General features: G+C 46.0%; 11 protein-coding genes across 11 annotated transcripts; 5 read left to right on the top strand and 6 right to left on the bottom strand.

Annotated features, from left to right (window-relative positions):
• Nucleotides 1-470: 470 nt before the first annotated feature.
• C8R40DRAFT_1105131 (uncharacterized protein) lies at nt 471-1,442 on the bottom strand. Its single transcript, XM_046228098.1, has 2 exons — nt 961-1,442; nt 471-898 (listed from the first exon to the last, which is right to left on the bottom strand). The coding sequence occupies exons 1-2, from the start codon at nt 1,172-1,174 to the stop codon at nt 645-647; spliced, it is 468 nt and encodes a 155-aa protein (XP_046086244.1). The 5' UTR covers nt 1,175-1,442; the 3' UTR covers nt 471-644.
• Nucleotides 1,443-1,444: 2 nt separating this feature from the next.
• C8R40DRAFT_1105130 (palmitoyl-protein thioesterase) lies at nt 1,445-2,716 on the top strand. Its single transcript, XM_046228097.1, has 3 exons — nt 1,445-1,777; nt 1,828-1,924; nt 1,976-2,716. The coding sequence occupies exons 1-3, from the start codon at nt 1,511-1,513 to the stop codon at nt 2,638-2,640; spliced, it is 1,029 nt and encodes a 342-aa protein (XP_046086243.1). The 5' UTR covers nt 1,445-1,510; the 3' UTR covers nt 2,641-2,716.
• On the bottom strand, nt 2,700-4,845 carry C8R40DRAFT_1237335 (uncharacterized protein; the record flags this gene model as incomplete). Its single annotated transcript, XM_046233431.1, has 2 exons — nt 4,352-4,845; nt 2,700-4,301 (listed from the first exon to the last, which is right to left on the bottom strand). The coding sequence occupies exons 1-2, from the start codon at nt 4,793-4,795 to the stop codon at nt 2,700-2,702; spliced, it is 2,046 nt and encodes a 681-aa protein (XP_046086242.1). The 5' UTR covers nt 4,796-4,845.
• Nucleotides 4,846-4,847: 2 nt separating this feature from the next.
• On the top strand, nt 4,848-5,697 carry C8R40DRAFT_1105126 (transcription factor subunit Med10 of mediator complex-domain-containing protein). Its single transcript, XM_046228096.1, has 3 exons — nt 4,848-5,072; nt 5,124-5,307; nt 5,357-5,697. The coding sequence occupies exons 1-3, from the start codon at nt 4,870-4,872 to the stop codon at nt 5,516-5,518; spliced, it is 549 nt and encodes a 182-aa protein (XP_046086241.1). The 5' UTR covers nt 4,848-4,869; the 3' UTR covers nt 5,519-5,697.
• A 246-nt stretch (nt 5,698-5,943) lies between these two features.
• C8R40DRAFT_1160812 (ribosomal protein S13) lies at nt 5,944-6,571 on the top strand (the record flags this gene model as incomplete). The annotated part of the gene is made up of 4 exons (XM_046230063.1): nt 5,944-5,982; nt 6,032-6,165; nt 6,224-6,477; nt 6,528-6,571. The coding sequence occupies 4 exons, from the start codon at nt 5,944-5,946 to the stop codon at nt 6,569-6,571; spliced, it is 471 nt and encodes a 156-aa protein (XP_046086240.1).
• A 208-nt stretch (nt 6,572-6,779) lies between these two features.
• C8R40DRAFT_1045752 (uncharacterized protein) lies at nt 6,780-9,692 on the bottom strand (the record flags this gene model as incomplete). The annotated part of the gene is made up of 7 exons (XM_046224333.1): nt 6,780-7,636; nt 7,694-7,883; nt 7,935-8,011; nt 8,064-8,526; nt 8,582-8,822; nt 8,878-9,019; nt 9,074-9,692. The coding sequence occupies 7 exons, from the start codon at nt 9,690-9,692 to the stop codon at nt 6,780-6,782; spliced, it is 2,589 nt and encodes an 862-aa protein (XP_046086239.1).
• A 116-nt stretch (nt 9,693-9,808) lies between these two features.
• Nucleotides 9,809-11,352, bottom strand: C8R40DRAFT_1105112 (uncharacterized protein). Its single transcript, XM_046228095.1, has 4 exons — nt 11,250-11,352; nt 10,648-11,199; nt 10,532-10,583; nt 9,809-10,467 (listed from the first exon to the last, which is right to left on the bottom strand). Exons 1-4 carry the CDS (start codon nt 11,334-11,336, stop codon nt 9,974-9,976), a joined length of 1,185 nt encoding a protein of 394 aa, XP_046086238.1. The 5' UTR covers nt 11,337-11,352; the 3' UTR covers nt 9,809-9,973.
• On the top strand, nt 11,353-12,099 carry C8R40DRAFT_1147293 (GatB/YqeY domain-containing protein). Its single transcript, XM_046229519.1, has 4 exons — nt 11,353-11,520; nt 11,574-11,606; nt 11,656-11,754; nt 11,806-12,099. The coding sequence occupies exons 1-4, from the start codon at nt 11,395-11,397 to the stop codon at nt 12,091-12,093; spliced, it is 546 nt and encodes a 181-aa protein (XP_046086237.1). The 5' UTR covers nt 11,353-11,394; the 3' UTR covers nt 12,094-12,099.
• C8R40DRAFT_1105108 (uncharacterized protein) lies at nt 12,100-14,622 on the bottom strand. Its single transcript, XM_046228094.1, has 7 exons — nt 14,416-14,622; nt 14,272-14,364; nt 14,069-14,221; nt 13,855-14,013; nt 13,654-13,804; nt 13,229-13,598; nt 12,100-13,167 (listed from the first exon to the last, which is right to left on the bottom strand). The coding sequence occupies exons 1-7, from the start codon at nt 14,596-14,598 to the stop codon at nt 12,210-12,212; spliced, it is 2,067 nt and encodes a 688-aa protein (XP_046086236.1). The 5' UTR covers nt 14,599-14,622; the 3' UTR covers nt 12,100-12,209.
• Nucleotides 14,623-14,735: 113 nt separating this feature from the next.
• C8R40DRAFT_1105105 (amidohydrolase family-domain-containing protein) lies at nt 14,736-18,019 on the top strand. Its single transcript, XM_046228093.1, has 17 exons — nt 14,736-14,871; nt 14,946-15,219; nt 15,268-15,381; nt 15,437-15,508; nt 15,566-15,690; nt 15,742-15,907; nt 15,955-16,117; nt 16,174-16,198; nt 16,251-16,374; nt 16,435-16,460; nt 16,513-16,620; nt 16,667-16,820; nt 16,879-16,906; nt 16,963-16,996; nt 17,049-17,221; nt 17,276-17,316; nt 17,377-18,019. Exons 2-17 carry the CDS (start codon nt 14,991-14,993, stop codon nt 17,559-17,561), a joined length of 1,767 nt encoding a protein of 588 aa, XP_046086235.1. The 5' UTR covers nt 14,736-14,871; nt 14,946-14,990; the 3' UTR covers nt 17,562-18,019.
• Nucleotides 17,950-23,014, bottom strand: C8R40DRAFT_1251440 (SNF2 family N-terminal domain-containing protein). Its single transcript, XM_046233703.1, has 32 exons — nt 22,795-23,014; nt 22,637-22,744; nt 22,206-22,583; nt 22,054-22,158; nt 21,749-21,997; nt 21,622-21,696; nt 21,499-21,569; nt 21,368-21,443; nt 21,288-21,309; nt 21,208-21,235; nt 21,080-21,153; nt 20,931-21,028; nt 20,825-20,875; nt 20,754-20,774; nt 20,673-20,698; nt 20,486-20,607; nt 20,408-20,435; nt 20,249-20,355; nt 20,125-20,197; nt 19,786-20,070; nt 19,679-19,722; nt 19,527-19,630; nt 19,405-19,472; nt 19,302-19,352; nt 19,209-19,251; nt 19,105-19,137; nt 18,994-19,052; nt 18,897-18,941; nt 18,830-18,843; nt 18,732-18,779; nt 18,479-18,679; nt 17,950-18,433 (listed from the first exon to the last, which is right to left on the bottom strand). The coding sequence occupies exons 1-32, from the start codon at nt 22,947-22,949 to the stop codon at nt 18,128-18,130; spliced, it is 3,168 nt and encodes a 1,055-aa protein (XP_046086234.1). The 5' UTR covers nt 22,950-23,014; the 3' UTR covers nt 17,950-18,127.
• Nucleotides 23,015-23,071: the final 57 nt, after the last annotated feature.

Raw genomic sequence — 23,071 nt, 5'->3', positions numbered from 1 at the left:
CGATTTCCTTGAGTCTGGACTGTAGTGGTTGGGTGGAGTAATAGATATACACTTAGGCTTGATGGGTCATGCAACAAGGTTGTTTACAGGTTAGAGTACACTGTATGTAATAGCATACTCAAGTCGAATGTTTTTTTTGCAATAATTTTCACTCGGCTTATTTCGGAGAACCCCAAAGAATTGAATGGATGGAACCGGGGTTCGAATCCGGGACAATTCTAGAAAAATTCTCAATTTTGGTATCTATCTATCCTCATTCTATCCTCATTCTAAAACCAATCAGGTTGCCCAATTTTAAAAGTGAACCTTTATTGAGTGAATCTATCCGCAAGTATGATGTGAGACACATTTCCTTGATTCTATCCAAATTTTCATCAACTTTGTCCCCTGTGTAGCAAGCAAGGTGATCAAACTGACTCTTAGAGTCTCATTGTTTGCTGGGACCCAAAGGCCTCTGGCCTTCTCCCAATGTACACAAGCTCAGGCTAATAATCCAGGTTTATTTGAACACTGTACTTACTTGATACATGATCTCAGTGAATATAACAAGTGCATCACCAGAGTTCAAAGATACATACTTATGTACTATAATCTATTGACTGTGAGAATTTGTGAATAAACGAACTATTTACTCGGAGTTTCCATTAATCTTTCCCCTTCCCAAGAAAGCCTTTGAGCAGCCCCACACTCTGATCAGCCTTTTCCGCGAGATAGGCTTTATCCGGGAGCCTGGATATCACTTGTTGCAGTAGAGGGCCGCTAGCCTTCGCTCCCAGCCTCCCAATTTCATTGGAATGTTTGTTGACTATGGACTGTTTCGTTTGCTCCAAGTACACACGGAATTGTTTAGAAACATCCACAGCGCGTTTGATGCCAGAAAAGTGATAGTAAGTGTATCCTATCGGTATTATTTGATGCAAATTTAAAAATGGAGTTGACACGATCCTTGACTCGGCTTACCTGCACCGAAAACAGCGAGGCTGCCAATTATGCCTCCCGTCATGCTTGTAGCAAGAAGAATCCACATGTTTGGCCTGCCTGAGGATAGCTGAGGAGGAGGAGGGGGAGAGGCAGGTGCAGGGTGGAGAGAATGTGTCCCCTTGTAAATTGGCTGCCCTCTGAGCTTATTGGCCACAGAACGTCGAAGGAGGGTTCTAGGTAACATTTTGTGCATTACAACCTTGTACAAGGAGCAAGGTGACGGTCCACCCTATCGCCACAGAGCATGATCAAACAGCGTCGTAGACTCCGGCATTGTCATTGCAAAGCGGATCACTCCGGTTGCTGGGTATTAGGCCCTCACACAATTTTCAGTTGTACTTAGTCTCACTAGGAGAGTGTTCACGATTTCACCTTTATGTATGTAGTATAGCTACACAAGGCGGGCATTTTCAAAACCTTTATCTACCACAAGTCAGTAGGCAGGCTCAGTGAGCTTGAGAGCATGTGCATGAGCGCTTGAGCGCTTGCGCAGTACTATTTATTGGGAGTTTCGAGGCCGCAATGACACATGTCAGGGACGTCACGCATCCCAATTCTCACTCTGATGGCCAAGACTTTGGCAATTCTTCTGGTATCTGCACTTCTAGTTCCTATCTGTCTCACCGCTGCTGCTGCATCTCCACGTCCGCTTGTTCTCTGGCATGGCTTGGGTGACTCTTATGCTTCTCCCGGAATGCTTGAATTTGCGTCCATGATCAAGAACGTACATCCGGGCATCTTTATACATTCTATATACATTGAAGAAGAGCTCGACAAGGACAGACAAGCTGGTTTCGTGCGTGTGCAATCAACAAACTGTCTGGGTGCTTATTATCCAAAATCCAGTACGGGAATGTGAACACGCAGCTCGACTTGGTTGCAAATCAATTGGCCAACATTTTGGAACTCAAAGATGGCTTTGATGGTATTGGTTTCTCTCAAGGCGAGTAGTGGACATTATCGACGATTCTCTTGAGCTGAACTCATTGGATAGGTGGCCAGTTTCTTCGTGCATATGTAGAACGATACAACTCCCCACCTGTTCATAACCTTTTAACGTTCGGATCCCAACATATGGGTATTTCAGATATACCAACATGCCGTCCTTACGACTTTATATGCCAGGCCGCACGACGCGCCACTAAAAAGGCCGTTTACAGTCCGTGGGCCCAAGCCAATCTGGTACAGGCACAATATTTTCGTGATCCAGCCAACCTCGAAACCTATCTTACTGCCAGTTCCTTCCTTCCTTCAATCAACAATGAATATCCTCAGAATCGAAATCAAACCTATTCCAAGAACCTAGCTTCATTGAATGCACTCGTGCTTATCATGTTCACTCAGGACAAAACCGTAGTCCCAAAAGAGAGTGCATGGTTTGGAAGTGAAGTGGTTGACAGCTTTTCCTCGTCTCAACGGGTTCTTCGGCCTGTATCCTCCCGCTCTATCATCCCAATGCACCTCCAGCCTCTTTATATAGAGGATTGGATTGGGTTGCGCTCTTTGGACGAAAAGGGCAGCGTGATCTTCGATACATGCGAAGGAGAACATATGCAGATAGGTGATTGCTGGGAAAATTTTGTCAGAAATTGGATCGGGAACTTGGTCGAAATTCAAGTTAATCAATCTGTACCAGCAGTTCCAGTGTCGAACGAGTAGACTAACTATACAAATCTAAGTATTTGATAAAACCATATCAATGTAGAATACTGCATTTCCTAGAATTTGTCCGAGCCAGTGTCCCACAGCCAAGTGCGTTGAGCAGATTCAAGCTTTTCTAGTAACTCCCATACAATCGGGTGATGTCCTATCTTCCGTTCTAGTTTGTGTTCACTGAAATTTATAGCATTAATGCCAGCAACAATGGAAAGTTGAATGACCTGCCTTTCGCCAGAAGCCCAGGAATCTTGCGAATACACAGAGGCAAGTGATGATAACGAAACTGAGGCTACTGGGAACTTAGACTGGTTCTCATCAGACGGTGTGTTACCTGTGCAGGCAACGGCGAGTGGTGTAACATTGATGTCGTAGAGTGTGGGCTCGGAATGGGAGGTAGGCAATCCCATCGAAAAGGACCGAGAATGAGGATGAGCTTCATCATTGACTGCATCTTGGTACACTTGCAGAATCGATTCAAGTGAGTCACTAGAGGTAGATACCTCTTCATGATCAGTTACTTGTGAGTGTAACGAAGAATGTGAGGTTATCATCCCTTCAAGAGCTCGAAGATAATTGCTGGAATTCTTCTCCGCCTTTCCGACATAAAGACTCCGAGTGTATATGGCATGTCTCTTAGAAGGAAGTTCGGATTTGAGAACGGAGCGACGTCCTAAGGGTGGGGAAGGAGTAACCGTGACCGATTCAATACTCTGGGATTTTTCAACGGCTGTGGGCGGTTCAACACATCGAGGGAAGTCATTTCGCACGTCTTGGTATTGGCGTATTCGAGGTGTTTGTAAAAGACGGGGATTGAGGTTGACAATATCCACCGAATGAGTGATTCCGTGTTTAGGTTTGAGCAAGACAGGATCGAGGGTGTGAGGATGGAATGCAAGCTTCAACTTTGAAGAAGGGATACGAGACTCGGAAAGGTTTTCACGAGAAGCGGTGGCGGTCGAGGATGATTTAAAATATTTGGAAGTACAACGCCGGTTAACAGATTCAGTAGTCCTTTGAATGTCTCCAGAAACACGCTTCCTCAAAGTTGGAGTGGCTGACGGTGCCCGTACTACGTCTTTGCTAGCGAAATTGGGAGTACCTAGGGTTGTGACGGTAGTATTGGGGGTAGGAGATTTGTTATGGTGTTGACAAATTGTAGGGGTAGCGGGGTTGGAAACAGTCGTAGGAACTTTCGGGTCGTGGCCAGGCTCAGAAAGTTCGCTAACTTTGAAGTGTTCAGAATTCATTCGCGTACGAGCAGTTGGGAGTTGAGATGTAAATAGGGCATTGCTTGAACGCGACCGTCGACGATGTTTAGATATAGTAGACGTAGACTCTGCGGGACTATTGAGGAAACCGAATGCAGGAAATGCGGAAACAGCAACCGTAGCTGAATCAGTGCGTAGAGGTGCCGCACTGGTGGCTGTAGGAGGTTTAGACACATCCCGTATTACCGCCGGACGGACTGTTGGAGGCCGGATTCCAGTGAGAGGTGGTCCGGATACATCGCCACGCTTCACGATGTTCAGGGGTTTGACGGAAAGATATTGTATAGCAGCTGTGATGGATGTGCACTTGCTACCGATCTGAGAAATCTTGTGCGGCGGTATAGGAGTGGCGGATGGAGTTTCTGGTTTGAGGGAAGTTCGATGTTGAAGGGTCTGCGTGGCGATGTGAACAAGAGCAAATTTCATTTATGCTACAACCTTACCCTGGATATGAACGAAGGCGACCGCGCATCTTTGACAAGCCCCGGCGCAAAAAGCTTGAGCTCGTTTTGGAGCTCCGGACAAGGAGTGAGTTTTCCACCATCAGAAACCGCCAAAGCACCACGAGGAGTCGTCTCCTGGAAATTGGTGACATCTTTCAAGCCTTTCCTCACAGTGGAATTTGACACGGGCGTTGTTTTGTTGGATAGTTGCAGCATAGAATGGGTTTGCTTTGCATCCTTGAGCGGAATTACTTGAAAGCGATGAGGAGTCCTATCGCGGACGGCAACTCGAGTTTTCATATGCGGTGTTGAATGATCTTGAATATCAACAAGCGAAAATGAAGCCATATCCTCTGGATGGTTGTTCGTTGAAGCAAGAACGGGGATAAACTGTTTTTGTAAAGAAGAGGAAAAGACAGATTCTAGATTAAGAGAGGCAACCATGAGAGGAAATGATGGTGGTGGTGGAATAAGAAGCAAACAGACGCCCGGTGCAATCAGTTTCCTTGTTTTCTACCATGGTGTCCCCGCAAACCCCTGGCCCAGCACCAGACTCTCCTCGCTCTTCTCAATCACCAGTGCCAGAGGGTCATCAAGGGAACCTTGAGCTTGAACTGCTGGGACTAGCAAACGCCCTGTATAATCTTGGGACAACTGTTATCAATGACTCTACAAAGGAGCGAGACAAACCTGGCGGCGGCAAGCAGGTCGGTCTACGTGTGTATGTATATTGATATCTCCTTATCCAGCCTTCATAAGTGCTTTGTCTCAGTAACCAGGTGGTCCAACACCTCAGTACTGTCGACAATATGGCCCTCGATACACGGACAATGATACCCATGCAAATCTTGACCGATATCGACAATGCTCGAAATCCAATGCAGCTTACTAGGGAAAGACTGGAACGCACTGCGACTGAGAATCAATTTATGAATGGTAAAATTGCTGCTATTGCTGTAAGTTCTTCCGTAAGATCTCACTTTTGACAACACTCATTCCACTTAGTCGTATCGTGATTACCTGAACGAAGCTCTGTGTCAGAATTTTCCTGAGCTGGAAGAACTCCTTCGCCCTGCATCAGATGCTGTTGTGGCTGGTACGCCCTCACAGCTAGCTCACGAGATTGTACCCGCCATCGCAGAGTCAGTCCCGAACGGGTCCCTTTGAAAATATGTCGAAACGACGCTAAATTGTGAGATAATTGGGGTCATTGGGAACATCGCCCGAGGCGGCACTGAAGAGCAGGCTAGTCCGTGTAGGAAATGATTTTGACCAGTTACCAGTATAACATATCTGATACTCAGTACGTACTAGAAGAAAATAGACGTAGTTGTATAAGCGCCCTCACTACGTAAGCAAAGATATCGAAGGGACACCGATTTCGTTCGCCGAGCCTACTGCCCAACAAAACTCCCCCAACCGACAAGTAAGCCTTAATTTTACCAGTAGAAAGATCGTTGAGACGAGAAGGCCACATTATGGATGGAACAAGTGGAAGTGGCTGGAAAATCCATGTAGAAGAGGCTGGATTGGTTTCAAGCGCGGTGGATGAACTTTGGGCAGTGAACTGACTTGCTTTCTTTCATCCAGCCATGTCTCTCGTTGTACCGGAAGCCCACCAACAATTCCAGGCAAGTGACTGGCTCTAATAATCCTAACATTTATGCTCATATTACGCAGCACATCTTGCGTCTGCTCAACACTAATGTGGATGGAAAGCGCAAAATCATGTACGCCTTGACTGAGATCAAGGGTGTCGGTCGTCGTTACTCTAACATTGTGTGCAAAAAGGCCGATGTTGACCTCAACAAGCGGTGCGCTACCCTTTTACCTGATAGCTCGATATCCATTTGACAATGGTTTCTCTAAAAGTGCCGGTGAACTCAACTCTGATGAGCTCGAGCGAATTGTCACGATCATGCAAAACCCCACCCAGTTCAAGATTCCTACATGGTTCTTGAGTAGACAAAAGGATATTGTTGACGGCAAGGACTACCAGATCCTCTCCAACAATGTTGACTCCAAACTTCGTGATGACCTCGAGCGATTAAAGAAAATCAGGGCACACCGTGGTCTTCGACACTACTGGGGTCTTCGTGTGAGGGGTCAGCACACCAAGACGACTGGTACGTTTCTTGAATCATGTTGCCTTTCAAATAATATCAACCTTTTCCAGGTCGTCGTGGAAAGACTGTTGGTGTGTCGAAGAAGCGTGGTTAAATGTGTATATCACTATGTATTCTTCCCCTATGACAATCTCGTTTTATGGAATGCTTATGCCATGTCCCCGGATGAATCTAACAAACGACGCTTAAAATGATTGGCTTGTCTCAGCTGAGGGGCTCAACGCATGTCTAAATTATTATCCAAACTGTTTTTACATCCCAGAAATTCTACTTGTACATGATGTGCTCTTGGTTATTCCTTTTCAGTTAGCATCGCTATCGCTAGCATTGCTATCGCTCTCATCTTGCCCCCAAACAGCAAATGCGCGATGCCCGACATATTCGCCAGATCTAGTGCGAGAATGCGCTCGCCCGCGACTCCGATTACGAGGATACACTGAGTTTGAGGCTGTAGGTGTTTTCACATCTTCTCTCTCCTTCGGGATCCGACTCTTGGCACTCGCTTTGCGGTGTGCAAAGAGTTCGTCCCGTGCACCGTTTCGCCCGTAGGATTCATCTGACGATTCAGGCGCAAATTCAACGTGGCGAGGGACACTAACAGGAGGGTGTGGAGGCAGTCCAGCGTAGCGACTTGGGGAGTCGATTCCTGACCGCAGACCCGATGGGGAGGCGGAACGTGATCTAGGGGTATGTCGTCGTGGTTTCAAGCCAGAAAGAGATAAAGCTTTATGCAATTGTTCTTCAGCAACAAGTTCATTCGCCTTTTCGTGTCCAACGGCTTGGTCCCGCTTTGATAATACATTGGTTACTTGTCCTGAAATCACTGATGCAGCAGCAGCAGCTTCTGGCGACGAGTCATCAATGTCAAATTTGTCTTCTTCCTCCTCGTCAGAGACCTCGTCCTCTTCTTCGTCATCCAGGGATTCTGCCTCCTCCACTTGTGTGGGTTTGGGCGTCCCATCACGCCCCGTCTTTTCAACTTTCTTTTGTTTCTTAACTTTTTCCGGGCCCTCTTCCACCACCACGAACGATTTTTGTCTCTCGCGTTCATTCCATTTCAAGGTACGTGAGATGGCGTGGAACCAATCCGTCGACTGTTTATCGGCACAGACGGTCGGGAATGGATACTTGGAAGCAGTAACCTTGATGTGATCGCCCTCTGTACAAGAATGTTAACACCAATCATAACCCAATTATGTTACGGTGAAAGACGAACGTTTCAATTCAACTCGACCACGACCATCAAAGGAAGCCCAAGCAGTGCTTCTTGAATTGTAGGGAACACATATGCGGAGTTCCATACTATCGGGCAGAAGCATTGGACGGAAAGAAAGGGTATGGGGACAAATTGGAGTAATCAAAAGGGCTGGTATTTCCGGGTGAACGAGAGAACCTCCCGCAGAAAGCTTTTGAGGGCAATTATATGGCGGATACACAATTAATGCGATTTGACTCACTGAATATGCCGTGGACCCTGTGGGTGTCGATACTGTTAAACCATCAGCTTGAACAGTGGTCATATGGTGTTCATCACCTAAGAAACTGTCAGTTACTGCCTCTGGAAACAGTTCCCGAAAAACACGTACCAAAGAGCTCCAGCAGGCTCACGTAGGGAGAAGGGCCTCTATCGACAACGAGGTCATTTAATACCTCGAAAGTTTCAACAGGTCTAGTGGTAAAACACATAATCTCTTTATCCCTTCCAACTTTGCCGTTTTCTGGTGCAGTGAAGCTTCCGGACCAGCCCCCCTCCAAGGCTTCCCAGCCGTCTTGTTCTATATTGCGCATTAGAATCTCTCCCGTCTCGCCTTTTTTGACGGCCTTCCGTCCTTTGAATTCATTTGTTACTGCACGATAGACAGTACATGTGAATCGCATTCGCAAGTTGACTCGGATGCCAGAATCTATAGCGGAATCCATGACAGCCTGATGGTCTGCAAAATCAAAATTGGTGAGGAAACCCAATGAGCCAAGCGCGAAAGGAAGGACTGGGGGGACGATTCGTTGGAAAAGCCATGATGTGAACAAGACAGTCCCGTCACCTCCAAGCTATATGACAATGTAGGGTAAAAAATTGCAGCGTAGATCAAAGCATGACACGAACGGTTATCACAAAGTCAAATAGATGCGGGCTTTGGTTGCACATTGCACTGGTCCAATATCTAAGCTGTCCTTCGTCCTTGATAGTGAAATCTTCTCTTGATAAGGAAGCAGATGACATAGAAGCCAATGATGCACTGCTGGACGTACGACGATGGGGAAACGGTATGAATAGTTCGGGATGATCGCGTTCGATACCAGCTGCATCGAACCGACGAGAGTGTCTAAGTTGATTGTCTACATAACTGCGATCTGACAAGTCAAGCGATACTCTGACCATATCAACAAATGAAGACGTACACAACAAGGCCACGCTTTTGTGCCGGGCGGGGCTTAAGCATTAGATATAATGCAAGCTGTCGAGTAAGCTTTATCAGCCTATTATCTCGGGCTTTCGTGATTATCAAGATGTTCTGTATGTTGGACCGTATGCGAGCTCGTCCTATAGAAACGATAAACTCTGCAATTTATGGGGAGAATCAGGAATGTGACGTACCGAGCTGTTTACTCATCTCCCTAACACCGACAGCAGTCTCAGCAAGCTGCTTGGTAAGATTACCGCCAAACTCATCCTCGTCGTCTATGCTGGACATGAGCGAGCTTGCTGAAGACATTCCGGAAGTAGATGTTGGAGAAGAATCTTGTAATGACTTTGATACTCCAACATCACTAGATCCATTGTTCAAAATGCCATTTTGCTTGTTGCGAAGCCAGTCGCTAAGAGAAGCCCCCTTATCGAGCTGAGAGTGCACGAAGCAGGGTGAATCAAGGGGACGGTGAGTATGGCCGTTGGCCAAATGCGTTGTAGAGGAAGAAGATGAAGGAATAGAGGGCAACGTGGAAGATGCTCTAGTTGACGTGGTCGATGTTGGAGTAGCAGTCTGGTCTCTCGACATCGAGGACGTAATTGATTGGCCGTTTTCAGGCTTTCTGGTAAGTACCGGGGAGGATTCTTCAACGACAATATCTGGATTCCAGCCTTGGTGAGCAAGTTGGAGTGACGACGGACGACTGCCTTTTCTGGAAAGCGATGGACGAATGGAGGCGTCCTGAAAAGCGAACCCTGGTGTAGTAGGAGGAGTCGAGAAGGTCTCGATTTCAGGAGAAAGCGACATAGAGGACTAGAACGATAGTTATTCGGTCTAGATCAGATCAATGTGAGGTGAGATTTGTGGAAAGAAGTATGGTACCGGTGATGAACAAGGTAAGTACTTTTTATCACAACCGCAGTTGTTGTGGATACCAGCATTTATTTATACTGACATGATATGTACTGTACAGTCAGTTCAATCAATATCATACAGGACGAAGCAACGGCCTGCAACGACTCGTATCTTCGGCAGGGTCGTAATACTAATAGTAGTAAGTGCGCGTGAATAATTCCGATTCCGTTCCGTCAGAAGAATATGGTGTCCCTCAACACGAACCTCTCCAGTCTCCGATAATCTGCTCTGTCCTTTGCAATAGACCATAACCACATATCTAATTCGGTAAGTTGAATATTCTTTCTCCAGCTGGGTTCATTCAATTCGCGAGCCTTCTCAACGATCATTTCACAGGCATCCACAGCCGCCGCACGTAAGATACATGCCTGATCCGTTGTGAGAACTGGTCCTTCATTCGGTGGCGATCCAGATAAGTTTGGCTCTGAAACAGTCTCTGCCAACAGTGAAATTAACGTTTCTGAAGACTTGTCATCTAGAAAGATTGACTGAAACGATGGTGACAGTTCAATGACTCCCAGATGTATGAGCAACGACGGAAGAACGTTGTCGGCAAAAACAGGGACCTGAGAGGTGTTAGGGACCGGAAATGGTGGTGGAGACAAGGATCCAAATCTGATTGTGATGGCATGGACAAGAAACAAAGCTTTTTTGAATAGGTAGACAGCTGTATGATGAAATCAAAGGTGGTCAGTTTCAAAAGCGAAAGGCACATCAAGGAATTAATTCACAATGTCCATTTACTATGTGGCAATCTTGAAAGGCTGGGATGAAACGTATGAGCTACGTAGTAGTGATCAATAACTTGTGCAGATTTATTGAAGCACGAATATCGGATGAAACTAACCCGATCGAGGACAACTTGCACATCACTTGTCTGCTTGGTAACTCGTGCCCCTTCTTTCAGCGCTTCAACGACAAAGGCACCAAGGCTGGGATAGCCAGCTTCTTCGAGAAGTTGTCCAGTCTCGACAAGGACATGAGAGATGAGCATGACAAGCTCATACAATGGACCCCCGAGCTCTCCAACAGTCACGCCAGGGATCTCTGTGTGGGGTTTTTCGATATAAACATTGATCCTCATCAACTCTGCAACTTTGGCTTCATTTAGCTGTTGCATTCCTTTCGCAGATAACAAATCTTCTCCGGATCCTCCGATGAAGATGGAGAAGACAAGGAGCCGGATATTGTCCCAAGCTCCTCGTCCAGTTTCGGTGTGCAAAGGAATTCGGTAACCCGAACCGAAATTGAGCAGTGAAAGTATGGAGATTACATTCAGCTCATCAAGGGGAGACGAGAATTTGAGAGGCAAAGCAAGACCATGTTGGGCCGAGACTCGTTGGAATGAAGTAAGGAAAACAGGAGATTTCAGTAATCGTTCGATTGCTGGTTGAGAAATCTAATTCAAAGATGAAGACATTCAACGATAAAATCAGAAACAAAACTCACTGTTATGTTGGCACTTTCCCGTAGAGCACGAGAAGAAGAACGGATAGCTGATAGTATTGTACTTGGTTCTGGTAGAGGATGAGCCATTAAAGCTTCAGCGCTTCAGCACGGTACCACGTGCCAATTTCTCTTTTCTCTGCTTCTCATGTTGGCGCTCAGAAGCAGGTGTCTCTTGTCCCCTTTTTCACGGAGGGTGTATAGCACTGTAAACCCGGAGTCTTCACAAAAAATACGTGATGTTCTCCAAGCGCGCGTCAAGGATGCAATGCGCGTATGTTTCCGCAGAATTATAACTCAACAAAGCTTCACACTAAATTCACATAGACCAAAAATGTATCTGCTTCAACGACACTTCGTGTCAGTTCCTTCCTGCCTGTCTCGTTATCGCCGTACTAATACTCCTCAGTCTATACTTGCAGAGATAAACGCGGCCGACAAGGCTGCAAACAAGCCAGTGCCATCCTCGAACATCATGTCCATTCTCCGGAAAGCCTCCGCACAAAGGGTAAGTGTATGATGTGTGCGTATTGCAACTGAATCTTACTTGTTCAAATAGCATGATGCGGCTACACAGTATACGCAAGCGGACCGACCTGACCTCGCAGAGAAGGAGCTTGCGGAAGCCTCTCTTCTCGAGCAGTTTCTCCCTCCATTACTGAGCAGCGTGGAAATTGATAAAAACATCCAGGACATTCTCATTTCATTGTCACATACTTCCGGCGACGACCCCAGGAAAGCGATGGGAAAGATCTTCAAGGAATTTTACAACAGAGTGGATCGCTCTCTTGTGGACGCAGAACTCGTCAAAACTCGGGTAAATCTAGCACTCATAGAGAAAATGTAAATAGGTTTTCACCAATGTTCCATGTGTTCTATTGCTTTGCATAAGTTAACACTTCGATACCATACAATCTCCTACGGTTGAACCAAAGCCCATTTGCTCATTCATCCAACTCAGGATTAACCGGAACTTGAGTGGGTATCCGTGTCCTCTGCTGATTCGGCCAGGGTGGTCGCTGCCTGGGATAATTGGGCGCTACTAATATCTCCAAGAGGAGGTAAAGCGCTTCGCATCCTCACGAGATCATCGATACAGCGATATACCGCAGTAGATACACCTTCCAATACTATCAGGCGCTCATCTATAGCCTCCCTAGTAGTTTGATCCATGAGCGCTAGCTGCTGATCACTCAAGGACGCCACCAAAGAAGATGGGCCACTGGGAAAAGCATCATCAGGTGTTGAACGCTCAGTGCGGGACAAGGTGGAATTGAGCTCCAGGCTCTGTGAATCGAAGTCAAATAACGGAATAAGAGCTGGAGCAGTCGGATGTGAGGCCCGTCCAATATTTGAACTATGGTTCACGGAAGCATCCCTATAGAAATCGGAGCCAGTTTTTTCAGTCATACGCCGAGAAGCAGCAAGAGCAGCTGCCTCTCTAGGACTAACGCCCGATTCAACAGATTGAGAAGCCACTGGATCTTCGACGGGAGCATTATCTCGACCGGCTTCACCGATACCAGGTTGAGGCCATGCGTGCCAAATGTCCCTTGGGCCTCGGAAACCTTGCAGTTGAGGAACAGGTTGGAGAGGCTCAGCCTGCGTTTGAGGATTAAAGTGTTGTTGTCCAGGCTGGTAGTGAATGTTGTATTGAATAACTATTCCCCCCGATTGCCCCGTGGCGTTGGTATCATTTGGAAGCTGGGCTCCATCTAGAGCCCTACGCGCTTGCGCTTGAACTCCGAAAAGTCTACCCATGAGGCCTAGAGGGTTGTTCACAGCAACGGCAGGACCATTTAAACCTTGAGCACCTATTCCGCCAGCAAGCTGCCCAGGAGCAGGTTGCTGGGGTGCAGGAGGGACGGGATCATTACGGCCAACTCCCTGTTGGGGATCATTATCGAGAACCGTTCGACGGCTGTGAGAAGAGAGAAAATCAGACATAGAAAATCTCATATAGTGTGAGTGCAAATTATTACCATGTGGGACAACTTTGCTGCCGTTCCAACCATGAGCGCAGACAGTAGAAATGGAAGACGTGTCCACAGGGCAGTTTCTTTGGCGTCATATTTGGACCTTCAGTAGCAGGTGCACCCGGTCTTTGGATCAACATTTCCTCCCGGCAAATAATACAGGTGCGATCAGACATTGCGGCCATTTCTTCCTCGGTAGCGTTTGGATACCTCTGATCCATGTTCCGTGTTGCAGTCTGATACCTATGAAGGGCCCTGAGGCGTGTGATGAATGACCGGGCAGTAATGTAAACATCGCGGACAATGTTGAGAGGGAGCCCATAGAATGTAATGATAATGGTGAAGAATACAAGATATATGGTCAATTTGAGGAAATCTAATTCAGAAGAGTTAGTCTGAATAACGCACATTTCCGTAAAGAACGGTCTCACCGGTGGCGAGTTCGATGTAAAAGACCCACATGCTCTTATTTTCCCATGGAGGTGCGGCTTCCCCTCCTCTTTGACCTGCTCGGCGGAAATCATACGCTGATAGGAGATATTTTGATATGGTATTCGTCACGGTGGCCATCAAGATACCATACTGCAAAGAGTATTGAAAAGTTTAGCGCGTAGATATATGAAGAATATTACCTCGCTTGCGAAAAGGACCATCCCGCCAACCCCATGAGCAAGCGTGTTTTCCACCGCGATCAAGAACATTAGGAGGTCAGTCGACCAAAGGATAGCGAACAAAACGGACATCCGGACGTGGAATAGCAGAGGGGGTCCAGGGTAAGGCCTTTGATCCATCTGAAAGAGCACAAGTCATGAGCAGACTAAAAAGGGCATTGAATTCCATCCATACCCACTCAACCCGATCATTGGCAAGCCAATGAAAGGACTTGACGAAGAGCAGAAAGCCGAACATGATAGCAAAAGGTATATCAAATTCATCCCGGAAAATCGTAAACGCAAGCAGGGACTCTGTGATGAAGAACCATAAGCGCTCGTAAAGTCTCTACCCCTTGAAGTAAGCCCGGATTCGGTAGGGAAAGACACCTTTCTCACCTCAACTTCGTTCGGCCGGAGGGAGCCAAAGAATATTCTTTGAACAACATGACCTCCAACCAACGCCAGTAGAAAGGAGAAATTGGCCAAAATCTATAGGAGTATCGTTAGAGGAGTGTTGGAAGTATTGAGAAGATCTCTAACTAGGATGCTCCGACTGCTTTTGGAAAGGTAGATAGTGACGGAATAGAAGTTGCTGTGGCTTTTGAGTGCATTTCCAATCGTAGCAAGGACTGCGAAGGAGGAAAGAAGGCCATATACTAAGATTCTGTGAGAGGTAACAGATGACAGAAATGCCTGCGAAGTTCGACGGATGAGCGATTCCATCCAGGTGTATGTTCAGTGTTAACGTGTCCCTTGAATTTTTAGGCGCCCGTGTATCTATCCGTGTGCACTGTTCGTCACATGCAACCATTGATTTTTTACGAATTCAATCTTTCTTTCTTTCAATCTTCAAGTACTATGTTTTTCAAGGTGTCCAGAGTTTATATGAATAGATTTGCATTTAGAACAGCCCACTAACGCCCAAATTGAAGAGTGGCCTCATGCTGGTATAATCTAGGCGTCTATGTAATTTTTTTGGACAGGCGTCAAGGAAAGGTGTGCACTGTTGACTTTAAATCGTGATTTAGCGATTGATTCTTTCTCTCTTATTTCCTTCCATGGCTAAGCAGCGCTCTGGCGAGACTACAAAACACGAAGTAGAGACGCCGAGTGCAATGGTAGCTTCCAACTATTTCCTCGATCGTTCCATGCAGTTCTTGGTGGTGGCACTCAGTGTGGCTGCTTTCTTTCTTTTTAGAGGGCGCCTTGATTGGCAGTCGAGCACCAGTTATGTGCTTTGTTCTCCGGAGGACACCGAAAAAATATATACTGTGGATAATGCCAACTCCCGTGTCCAGTGCATGTTAATAAATAACGCCGTCATAACACATACCGGATCTCTCGGTAGGGACTAACTTTTATTGCCACCGTTGCCACGACTTATCTTCGTAGCCCAAGTTCAGCAGCAGTGGCAAGACTCCATTGCTGGGTTTTTCAGCAAATACCGCGCTCTTCCGTCAGTACGGTATATTCAACCTGGTGCCATTGTGGTGCCCGGTCTAACTGGTCAGTGTGTGCACCCGATATTCTTCGGGTTTTCAAAGTTGATTGTATGTTTCAGACTCCCATGCTCACATACTAGAATATGGCGCCACTCTCCAGCTACCTTTGGAAGGCACGAAGACGGTCAACGGTCTGTTCATCTTCTCTCCTGAACCTTAGACCCTCGTAAAATAAAAATAAAAAACAGAAACTGTTGCTCGAGTTCGAAATTACATTCTCTCCAACGCCGATATACATTCAGATAAATCCAAGTTCGTGCTTGGGGGAGGTTGGGACCATACATTTTGGCCCAGTGGAGCTTGGCCAACTGCTGTTTGTACATGATTCAAGATATTTCATCATGGTTTTCACGGTGTTTTGCAGGAAGACCTTGAATTGGATCCTGTCATTCGTGGTCGCCCAGTTGTCCTGCAGAGCAAGGACTGCCATGCACTTTGGCTCTCACAAAAGGCACTAGAGTCCAGTCTTCCTTTTCCTGAAGAGGTTGATGGAGGTCTTATTGTTCGAGATGCCTCTGGAAAACCAACAGGTCGGTTGTTACATTCTTCCTGCAAAATGTCTACTAAACCTGTGTAGGGATGCTTTTGGATAACGCTCAGGAATTGGTCAAACAGCCGAAATTACTCGAGGACGATCTTCTGAGGCGCTTCGATTCTGCGATTCAGAATGCCGTCAAGTTCGGCCTAACATCGATACACGATGCCGGTTTGGATCCTGCTTCGTTGAAGTTCTTCAAACAGTTAGTGTTATCCACTTAAGTATCGCCTGTTCCCCTGTTGAATTGTTCGAGATCAGAGAAGCTCGGCGACGAATACTTCCGGTGACTCACAACTTTATTCTCAAGGGTATGGACTGATGCTAACTTCTCACAGATCCGCATATATGGAATGTCATATTTCGATGAGAATGGTGACTATTGGGGAAACACCTCTCAGCCGCTCATTGCCACCGGAGACGAAAGGTTGACTGCAAGGAGTGTCAAGATTTTTGCAGATGGTAGGTATAAACCATATGCTACGTCACTCGCGCGACATTGACACTGACTTTTTCTGATAGGTGCTCTTCGAACAGGAGGTGCCGCGGTACGAAACCAGTTCATTCTTTCATTCTCAGCTGATTGCTTTCACTCTACAGCTATATGAGCCTTATGCGGATAATTCTATCACGAATGGCTTAATGAGGATAGACAAGGACGTTCTTTTCAAATACATTCCGCTATTTTTGAGAGATGGATGGCAAGTGGTAAGGTGCAATCTTATACCTGTGGCTGTATCCCGATTTTTTCTAGAATGTTCATGCTATTGGTGATCGAGCAAATGGTCTGGTCGTCGACGCTTTCGAAGCCTCTCTGAATGGAGTCAACGTTACTGCATTACGACCTCGATTAGAACATGCCCAATTAATGACCAAAGCAGATATGCATCGTGTCGGCAAACTCGGCGGCAAGTATCTCATCTAACATTCCAGAAGACAGATTACCATCTAATTTGTCTAGAATAGTTATTGCAAGTGTCCAGCCTACTCATGCGTGAGTTTCAGGAACGTTTAATGTTATTAACTCTGTTTGACTAAAGGTACTAAAAGTATCAGTGACATGCTTTTCGCGGAAGACCGTTTGGTTCGTCAAGCTAATGTCTGCATCTAGTCTCTGACTTCTAACTTAAGGGCAGGGACCAGAGCGGGTGAAGAATCTTTATGCTTTCCGGACCTTAATAGAGAGTGGTGCACGGATTACCTTGGGTTCGGATGCGCCTGTAGAAGATCTGAATCCTTTGGCTGGATTTTACGCCGCTATCACTCGTCTTACTCCGGACGGTGACTCGCCTCACGGAACTGACGGCTGGTATGTTTTTTGAACACCGTGCCATCTATATTCTAATCGCAAAATTTTCATTAGGTTTCCTGAACAGCGATTGACTCGGGAGGAAGCACTACGAGGTGCGGTGAACACTCAGTCCAACCTAAGTTGGTCTTTCTGATAGGTAGTATGCTCAATAGGAATGACTATTGATCCGGCTTATGCCTCATTCACCGAGTCCATATTGGGCTCTTTGGAGGTCGGAAAACGAGCAGATTTCGTGGTGTTCTCGCAAGACATTATGTCCATCCCTGTACCTGAAATTCTTTCCACCAAGGTGCTGGCAACGGCTGTGGATGGAAAGCTTGTTTATGGTGCGATTTAAATATTCGGGCAGGGCTTCCAACAAGCCTCCAAGTTCATTCTCTATCCGCATTTCAACATGCGTCTTGATTTTTATGGATTTTTCAATTCTTCCGGTTGCCTATGCTCATCTAGCTTCAAGTTTCAATTTCAAATCTTTGGTTCTTGACTACGTTGATTGAAGGGGATACTTTCAGTTGCGTATCGTCTGTTCTGCGCCTGAAGTCCCGTTCGATTCCCGTAGTATAGTATACCATCCATGCATTCATGTCCTCAAATGTTGTTTGTTTGTTCTTTCAGCAGTCGGTGATTGAAGGGGATAATTTCAGTTGCATTGTCTGTTTTGCTTCTGAAGTCCCGTTTGATTCTCGTAGTATACCATTCATGTCCCTGTATGTTCTTTCAACTTTCGGTGATTGAAGGGGGTTTTCAGTCGCGCTGCGTCTGAGAGATCCCGTTTGATTCTCGTAGTATACCATTGTCATGTTATTGAATGTTCTTAATTGATTCTTTTGTCTTTCGTACGCACGAAGAGAACGATCTCTTTATTCATTCATAACTTGCCCATATATCAGCTATCCTCCCGCCTTATTCTTCTTCCGACGTAGCTTCACCAGCCTCAACAGAGCTGCGTTCGAACAAAAAAGAGACTGTCCCTCCTGGCACTGTACGAGCCGTGAGAGGTTCCATCTCGCCCAAGTTCTCTAGGTCGACGGAATGCAATATCTGCTCGGTGACCGTCCCGGTATGAGTCACCAATTCTTTCTTGGGTCTGACGTACAGCATTCGGCGAAGCAAATCATCTTCAACCTCCTTAAAGGCGTCTTGTTTCAAGCAGTTGATATGTTTCCACTCCTCTAGTGAAGCGAGACTGGTTCTCTTCCTTTCAAGGTACTGCCTCTTGGTGAGTTAAGATAGACAAAAACGGAAGAGATTTACCTCCGTGTCGATCTCGTGGATCTCCCGATGTGAATTGACTTGTGATGCCGCCATGAAGCCCTTTGGACATTCCGATTGAATGACATTCACGTCATCATCCAAGTTGTCGTCCTCCAAGCCATCTTCATTTTCGCAAATACATTCCAGTAGATCATGTGTGTTACTGGACGTATGCGGATGCACTCGGAAGATGTCACGCAACTGATGACGGCAAGTAAGATTTTATGACCATAAAAGAAAACAGACAGCCTACATCTTTTCGAGTGAAGGAATCGGCTTTCGATTTGGCTTTACTGTTATCCTAAATAGATTACTTAGGACGAATATCACTTCCAATGACAATCCACTCACTGAACCCATGAGTGCTGTTACAGAAAACTAATAAATAAAAGGAGGTGACATGCAGAACCCAATTTACCGTTACTGAGACCAAGTTTGATAATCTGACGTTGGTAGATTTTTTCTGTGATATGCAGATCTTCAGCAGAATTCAACGATGCAAAAATCACACTGACCGTCTATAGTTCCAGCGGTTAAGAATCGGTAAATAAATACAGGTCGTTTTTGCCCGTCGCTGTCAAAGGTCGATTGTGAAATCAGGTATAATTTTTACTGCAAGTAAATACCGATGACAACGAGCCATAGCTTGCAGATCATGGCTTTGAGAAAACGATTAGCATAACGATTAGCATATCCGGTTCATTATAGTTGATCCTTAAGGAGGCTTTACCTCGGGTTCCAGTCAGAATCGATGAGGCATAACCGGGAAGCCCCTGCAGATTGTCAATTCCAACTTGTGTTTTCATAGATCATAAGGTCTCACCGATGAGGTTGATTCCAGTTCCTCCAGCTTTCGAACTGAGAAGGAATATGACTATCGTTGGAAGTATAAGCCACTGTTTTACCAGCAAGAAGGTTGAACCCACAGCTCGTTCTTTGATTTGTCTTGTTGAACGTTGTCACGTATTCTTGCCGTTTCGCAGCAGGTGTTTGTCTGGCTCTCAGGTGTGAGAGAGCGGCACAATGTCAGAGAGCAACCACGACTGACCCGTCCAAGCGAAAGTAGCTGTAGTTCTTTTTTTTGCAGAAACTTTCCAATATATTGAGCGTCGATGTGTAGTGGGAGACAAGCACACATTTTTCTTCGCTTTCCTATAAACAAGTCAGTGAACGACTCACTATAAGGTAGCCATACATTACCTGTTTTACAAAGGCCAGTAATTTGGATACGGCAATCATTTTTCCTGCAGATGGATTTTTGATTAGCAGAAAGTTTTTTTCTTCAAAAAATCGAAGCAACTGCAGACCACTCAGAGTTAGGTCCTCGATCTCACAGCTCGAGGGCAACAACTTAAGAGCCTCCTGAATATTGTTATGTCTCAGTCCTTCACTCTTGGGTTTAGATTGTTCTTTATCCATTGTTGCTTTCAAGAGGATGGGACTGCTGCTAATCTTCGTGAGGATATTTATCAAGGCTAGTGACTCAGCGGTGGAGTTGGATTCTACGAAATCGTCGACTTTGTTCGGGTCGAGCACCTTGGCATATATCGACAGTTGCAGTTCGGTAGGCGTCACGAACACAACATATTCATCTAATCAATCCATCATCAGTTGCCAGACCTGTGATTAAAAAAAGGTATATATACGCTTCGGGGGTAGGTAATTGCCCAATATGGACGCTTCACGGCGAAGAACAAAGCTCTTTGCTATGTTAGAGAGCTTGGGAAGTTATCAACGTCACAAATTACTAGTAAAACACAAGCGACAAACCTGAGCAGAGCGCTTCTCACCTAGTTCCAACTCTTTCGTTGTGCATCCAGGAGCACGGCTTTTCATGATCGGCACCTCATATAGCCTACGAAACGCGGAATATTCGTCTAACAGTTCTTCATGACAGGAATTAGCGCAGAAGAGAAAATATGATCATACCTAATAATCCCGGATTGCAAAAATCCACCTAAAAGATGTTGGAAGGAAGCGAGACTCAACTGGGAGCAGCTAGCTTACCATGGAATGAAATTCGCCGAGGTCATTTTGTATTGGGGTGCCGGATAGGATTATTCGGCGAAGAGTACTAAGTTGTTTGAATATAACCGATGTTTTAGCCTTCGAAGACTTGAGTCTATGCCCTAAAAGAAAATGTGTCACTGTGTGTTCTACATTCCTAGTTAGTTGCATCATGTTTGAATCAAACCTTCGTCACAAACAACCAGGCCAACTCTGCACTCGCACATGAGACGCAATTCTACGAAATTTGCCTGGGAAGAGGACTGACCCGCACGTCGCAATCTCCTTCCTTTGACAAAGTGAATCTGAGACCTCCGATTTTTGGGAATAAATGCTTACATTATAGTCCGGAGTCTCTCATAACCCACTATCAAGACTTGCTGCCGTGGCCTATGACGGTCATTCGAAAAATAATTGTAAAGGCTGGAAACCTATCCCAACTTACGAGCTGGCAAATGTTTTTACAGTGTCTGTATTCCTGTCGCATATGCTCACACCGACACGGTCCCGACCTAGCCATTTATGGAATTCGGCTTTCCAATTCTGGCTAGGGGTCAATGGGCGAAGCAGGAGTACGAGCATATAAATACTCACGTTGATTAAAGTGACAGGACAGACAATGAGGACTTTACTGATTGCGGGCCCTGCGCCGGCGTATGCATTTTGCCCTGCCATCAGGATCGTTTTGATATAATTGAATATTATGTCCCAAATCCACTTACGAAGCAAAGTCCAAACTAAGGTGATTGTCTGCAAGAGAATGGTCGATCTTCATATAGACCATATGAGATGAGACACGTACTTGCAGTGTCTTCCCAAGACCCCTGATAGAAAAAGAGATTTTAGCGCATAACCTGTAAGAAGAGGTAACAATGAACATACATTTCATCCGCAAGGATACATCCTTGACCTTCATGTTTCCGAAGACCCATGACGCACTCATACATGAATTTAACACCTAGTTAGGCCACTCGTCAATTCGCGTACTCGCAATCCCAAAGGCGTTGACACACCCTCTCGCTGGTGGGGCCGCAAACGTCGAGCAAGGATGGGATCTAGGACAACTGGCACAACCGGTCGTTGTCTGCATACGTTCAAGGTGAGTTCATCAGTACGATTGACAAAATGGTACACACTTCTTGTTATAGCGCTCCATATGCTCTTTGGTAGGTGCCTTCATGATAACTGCATCTTCAGCGTCGGGGTCATGCCTATAACACTCTGTTCAGCGTCAATGAAGCAGTGAAGAGTCTAGGTACATACAAGGGACCGATAGGCTTTTTCAGACGAGGAGGCACTGCATAGAATGACGCAGTAGGAACACACCGATTTAGAGGTGGAAGAGCGGGGGAAGACGGAGCAGGCGCAGGTTCGTTCTCTACCGGGGCATATTTGTTCGTAAATGGCAAAGCTTCGGCAGAAACTTCGTTCAATAGTACAAGCTCTTTTCCGCCCACAAAGCAACGATCTCCAGATTGGTGTTGATGGTTTTTGCAAACAGATGCGCCAATTCTGTAAATTGACCATCATTTGCTGGTCCAAAATTAACATTGAAACTGAAAACTTGCAATTTGCCTTCCTCTGATAACATGCTTATCTTCTGATTGATACAAGAAATGAACGCGTCTCCTTCCCAGGTGACCTGCTTTTTACTGCTTGACTGTGTTTTACGCCTACGAGAGAATGAACATCAAGGCGAAGAACTGTTGGTCAGACTTACCAATTTACGGCCCAAAACAATGGGCCTGAGGATGATGTTGTTTGAGTCTCGCTTCGATCTTCGCTCTCGTTAGAAGGAGACAGCCTTTGCAAAGAAGACACACGGGGAAGGGGATGCGAGGTGAGCTTTATAGGCGATTCATTTGCTGATTCAGTATTGAGGCTGGGTTTACGCATGGCCGGAGGTTTGAAAACTTTTCCAGCCGTTTGCTTGACAGAATCTTGCGTCGATTGGCTAATGAGTGCTGAGTTCGAGCCAAAGCATATCCCAGAAAGGTACTCTTGCTTTGTGATCTTTCGGTCAAGTCCAACATCTTTGCCACCAACGTTGATGACTTTTTCGTCGAACAAGGGCATCTCAGTTTTCCCGCTACCGATTCTATATGAAAGAGGATTGAGAGAAAAGAACGATAGTAGAGTTATGAGGCGCACTGTCTCCCGTCAGTAGAATCATACAAAGTGGCTCTTGAACCATTGCTCGATACTACAAGTACACCATCTCCTTCCCATGTCTTGTGTTTTTTAGCTTGATGATTCCGCCTACACGAGCTATTCAGCGCTTTCCAAGAGAAGAGCCTCATTGCTCTTACCATTGAACTACCCAATAGCCATCGTCTGCGTTAGATTCCGGTCGACTTTCAAGGCGAAGTCGTTTCGCATTGTTGGAACTGAAAGGTTGGACATTCTCATTGCCGGAGTCGGATTTGCGCTTTCCTGTAGTCAGAGGAGTCTGAAAAGAGGGCATATCCCCCAATGTCGTTGAAGCAAACTTAAGGTTATAGGTGGTTGAGTGTACTGAGTTGTAAGTAGAGCACCGCGTGACAGAGCATGACCTGAAACGCGTCAATGTTACGATATGATCACACA

Source organism: Lentinula edodes (genome assembly GCF_021015755.1).
Source record: "Lentinula edodes strain Le(Bin) 0899 ss11 chromosome Unknown C8R40scaffold_18, whole genome shotgun sequence".
NCBI classification, from domain to species: domain Eukaryota; kingdom Fungi; phylum Basidiomycota; class Agaricomycetes; order Agaricales; family Omphalotaceae; genus Lentinula; species Lentinula edodes.
This window is presented reverse-complemented; position numbering and strand designations above follow the sequence as displayed.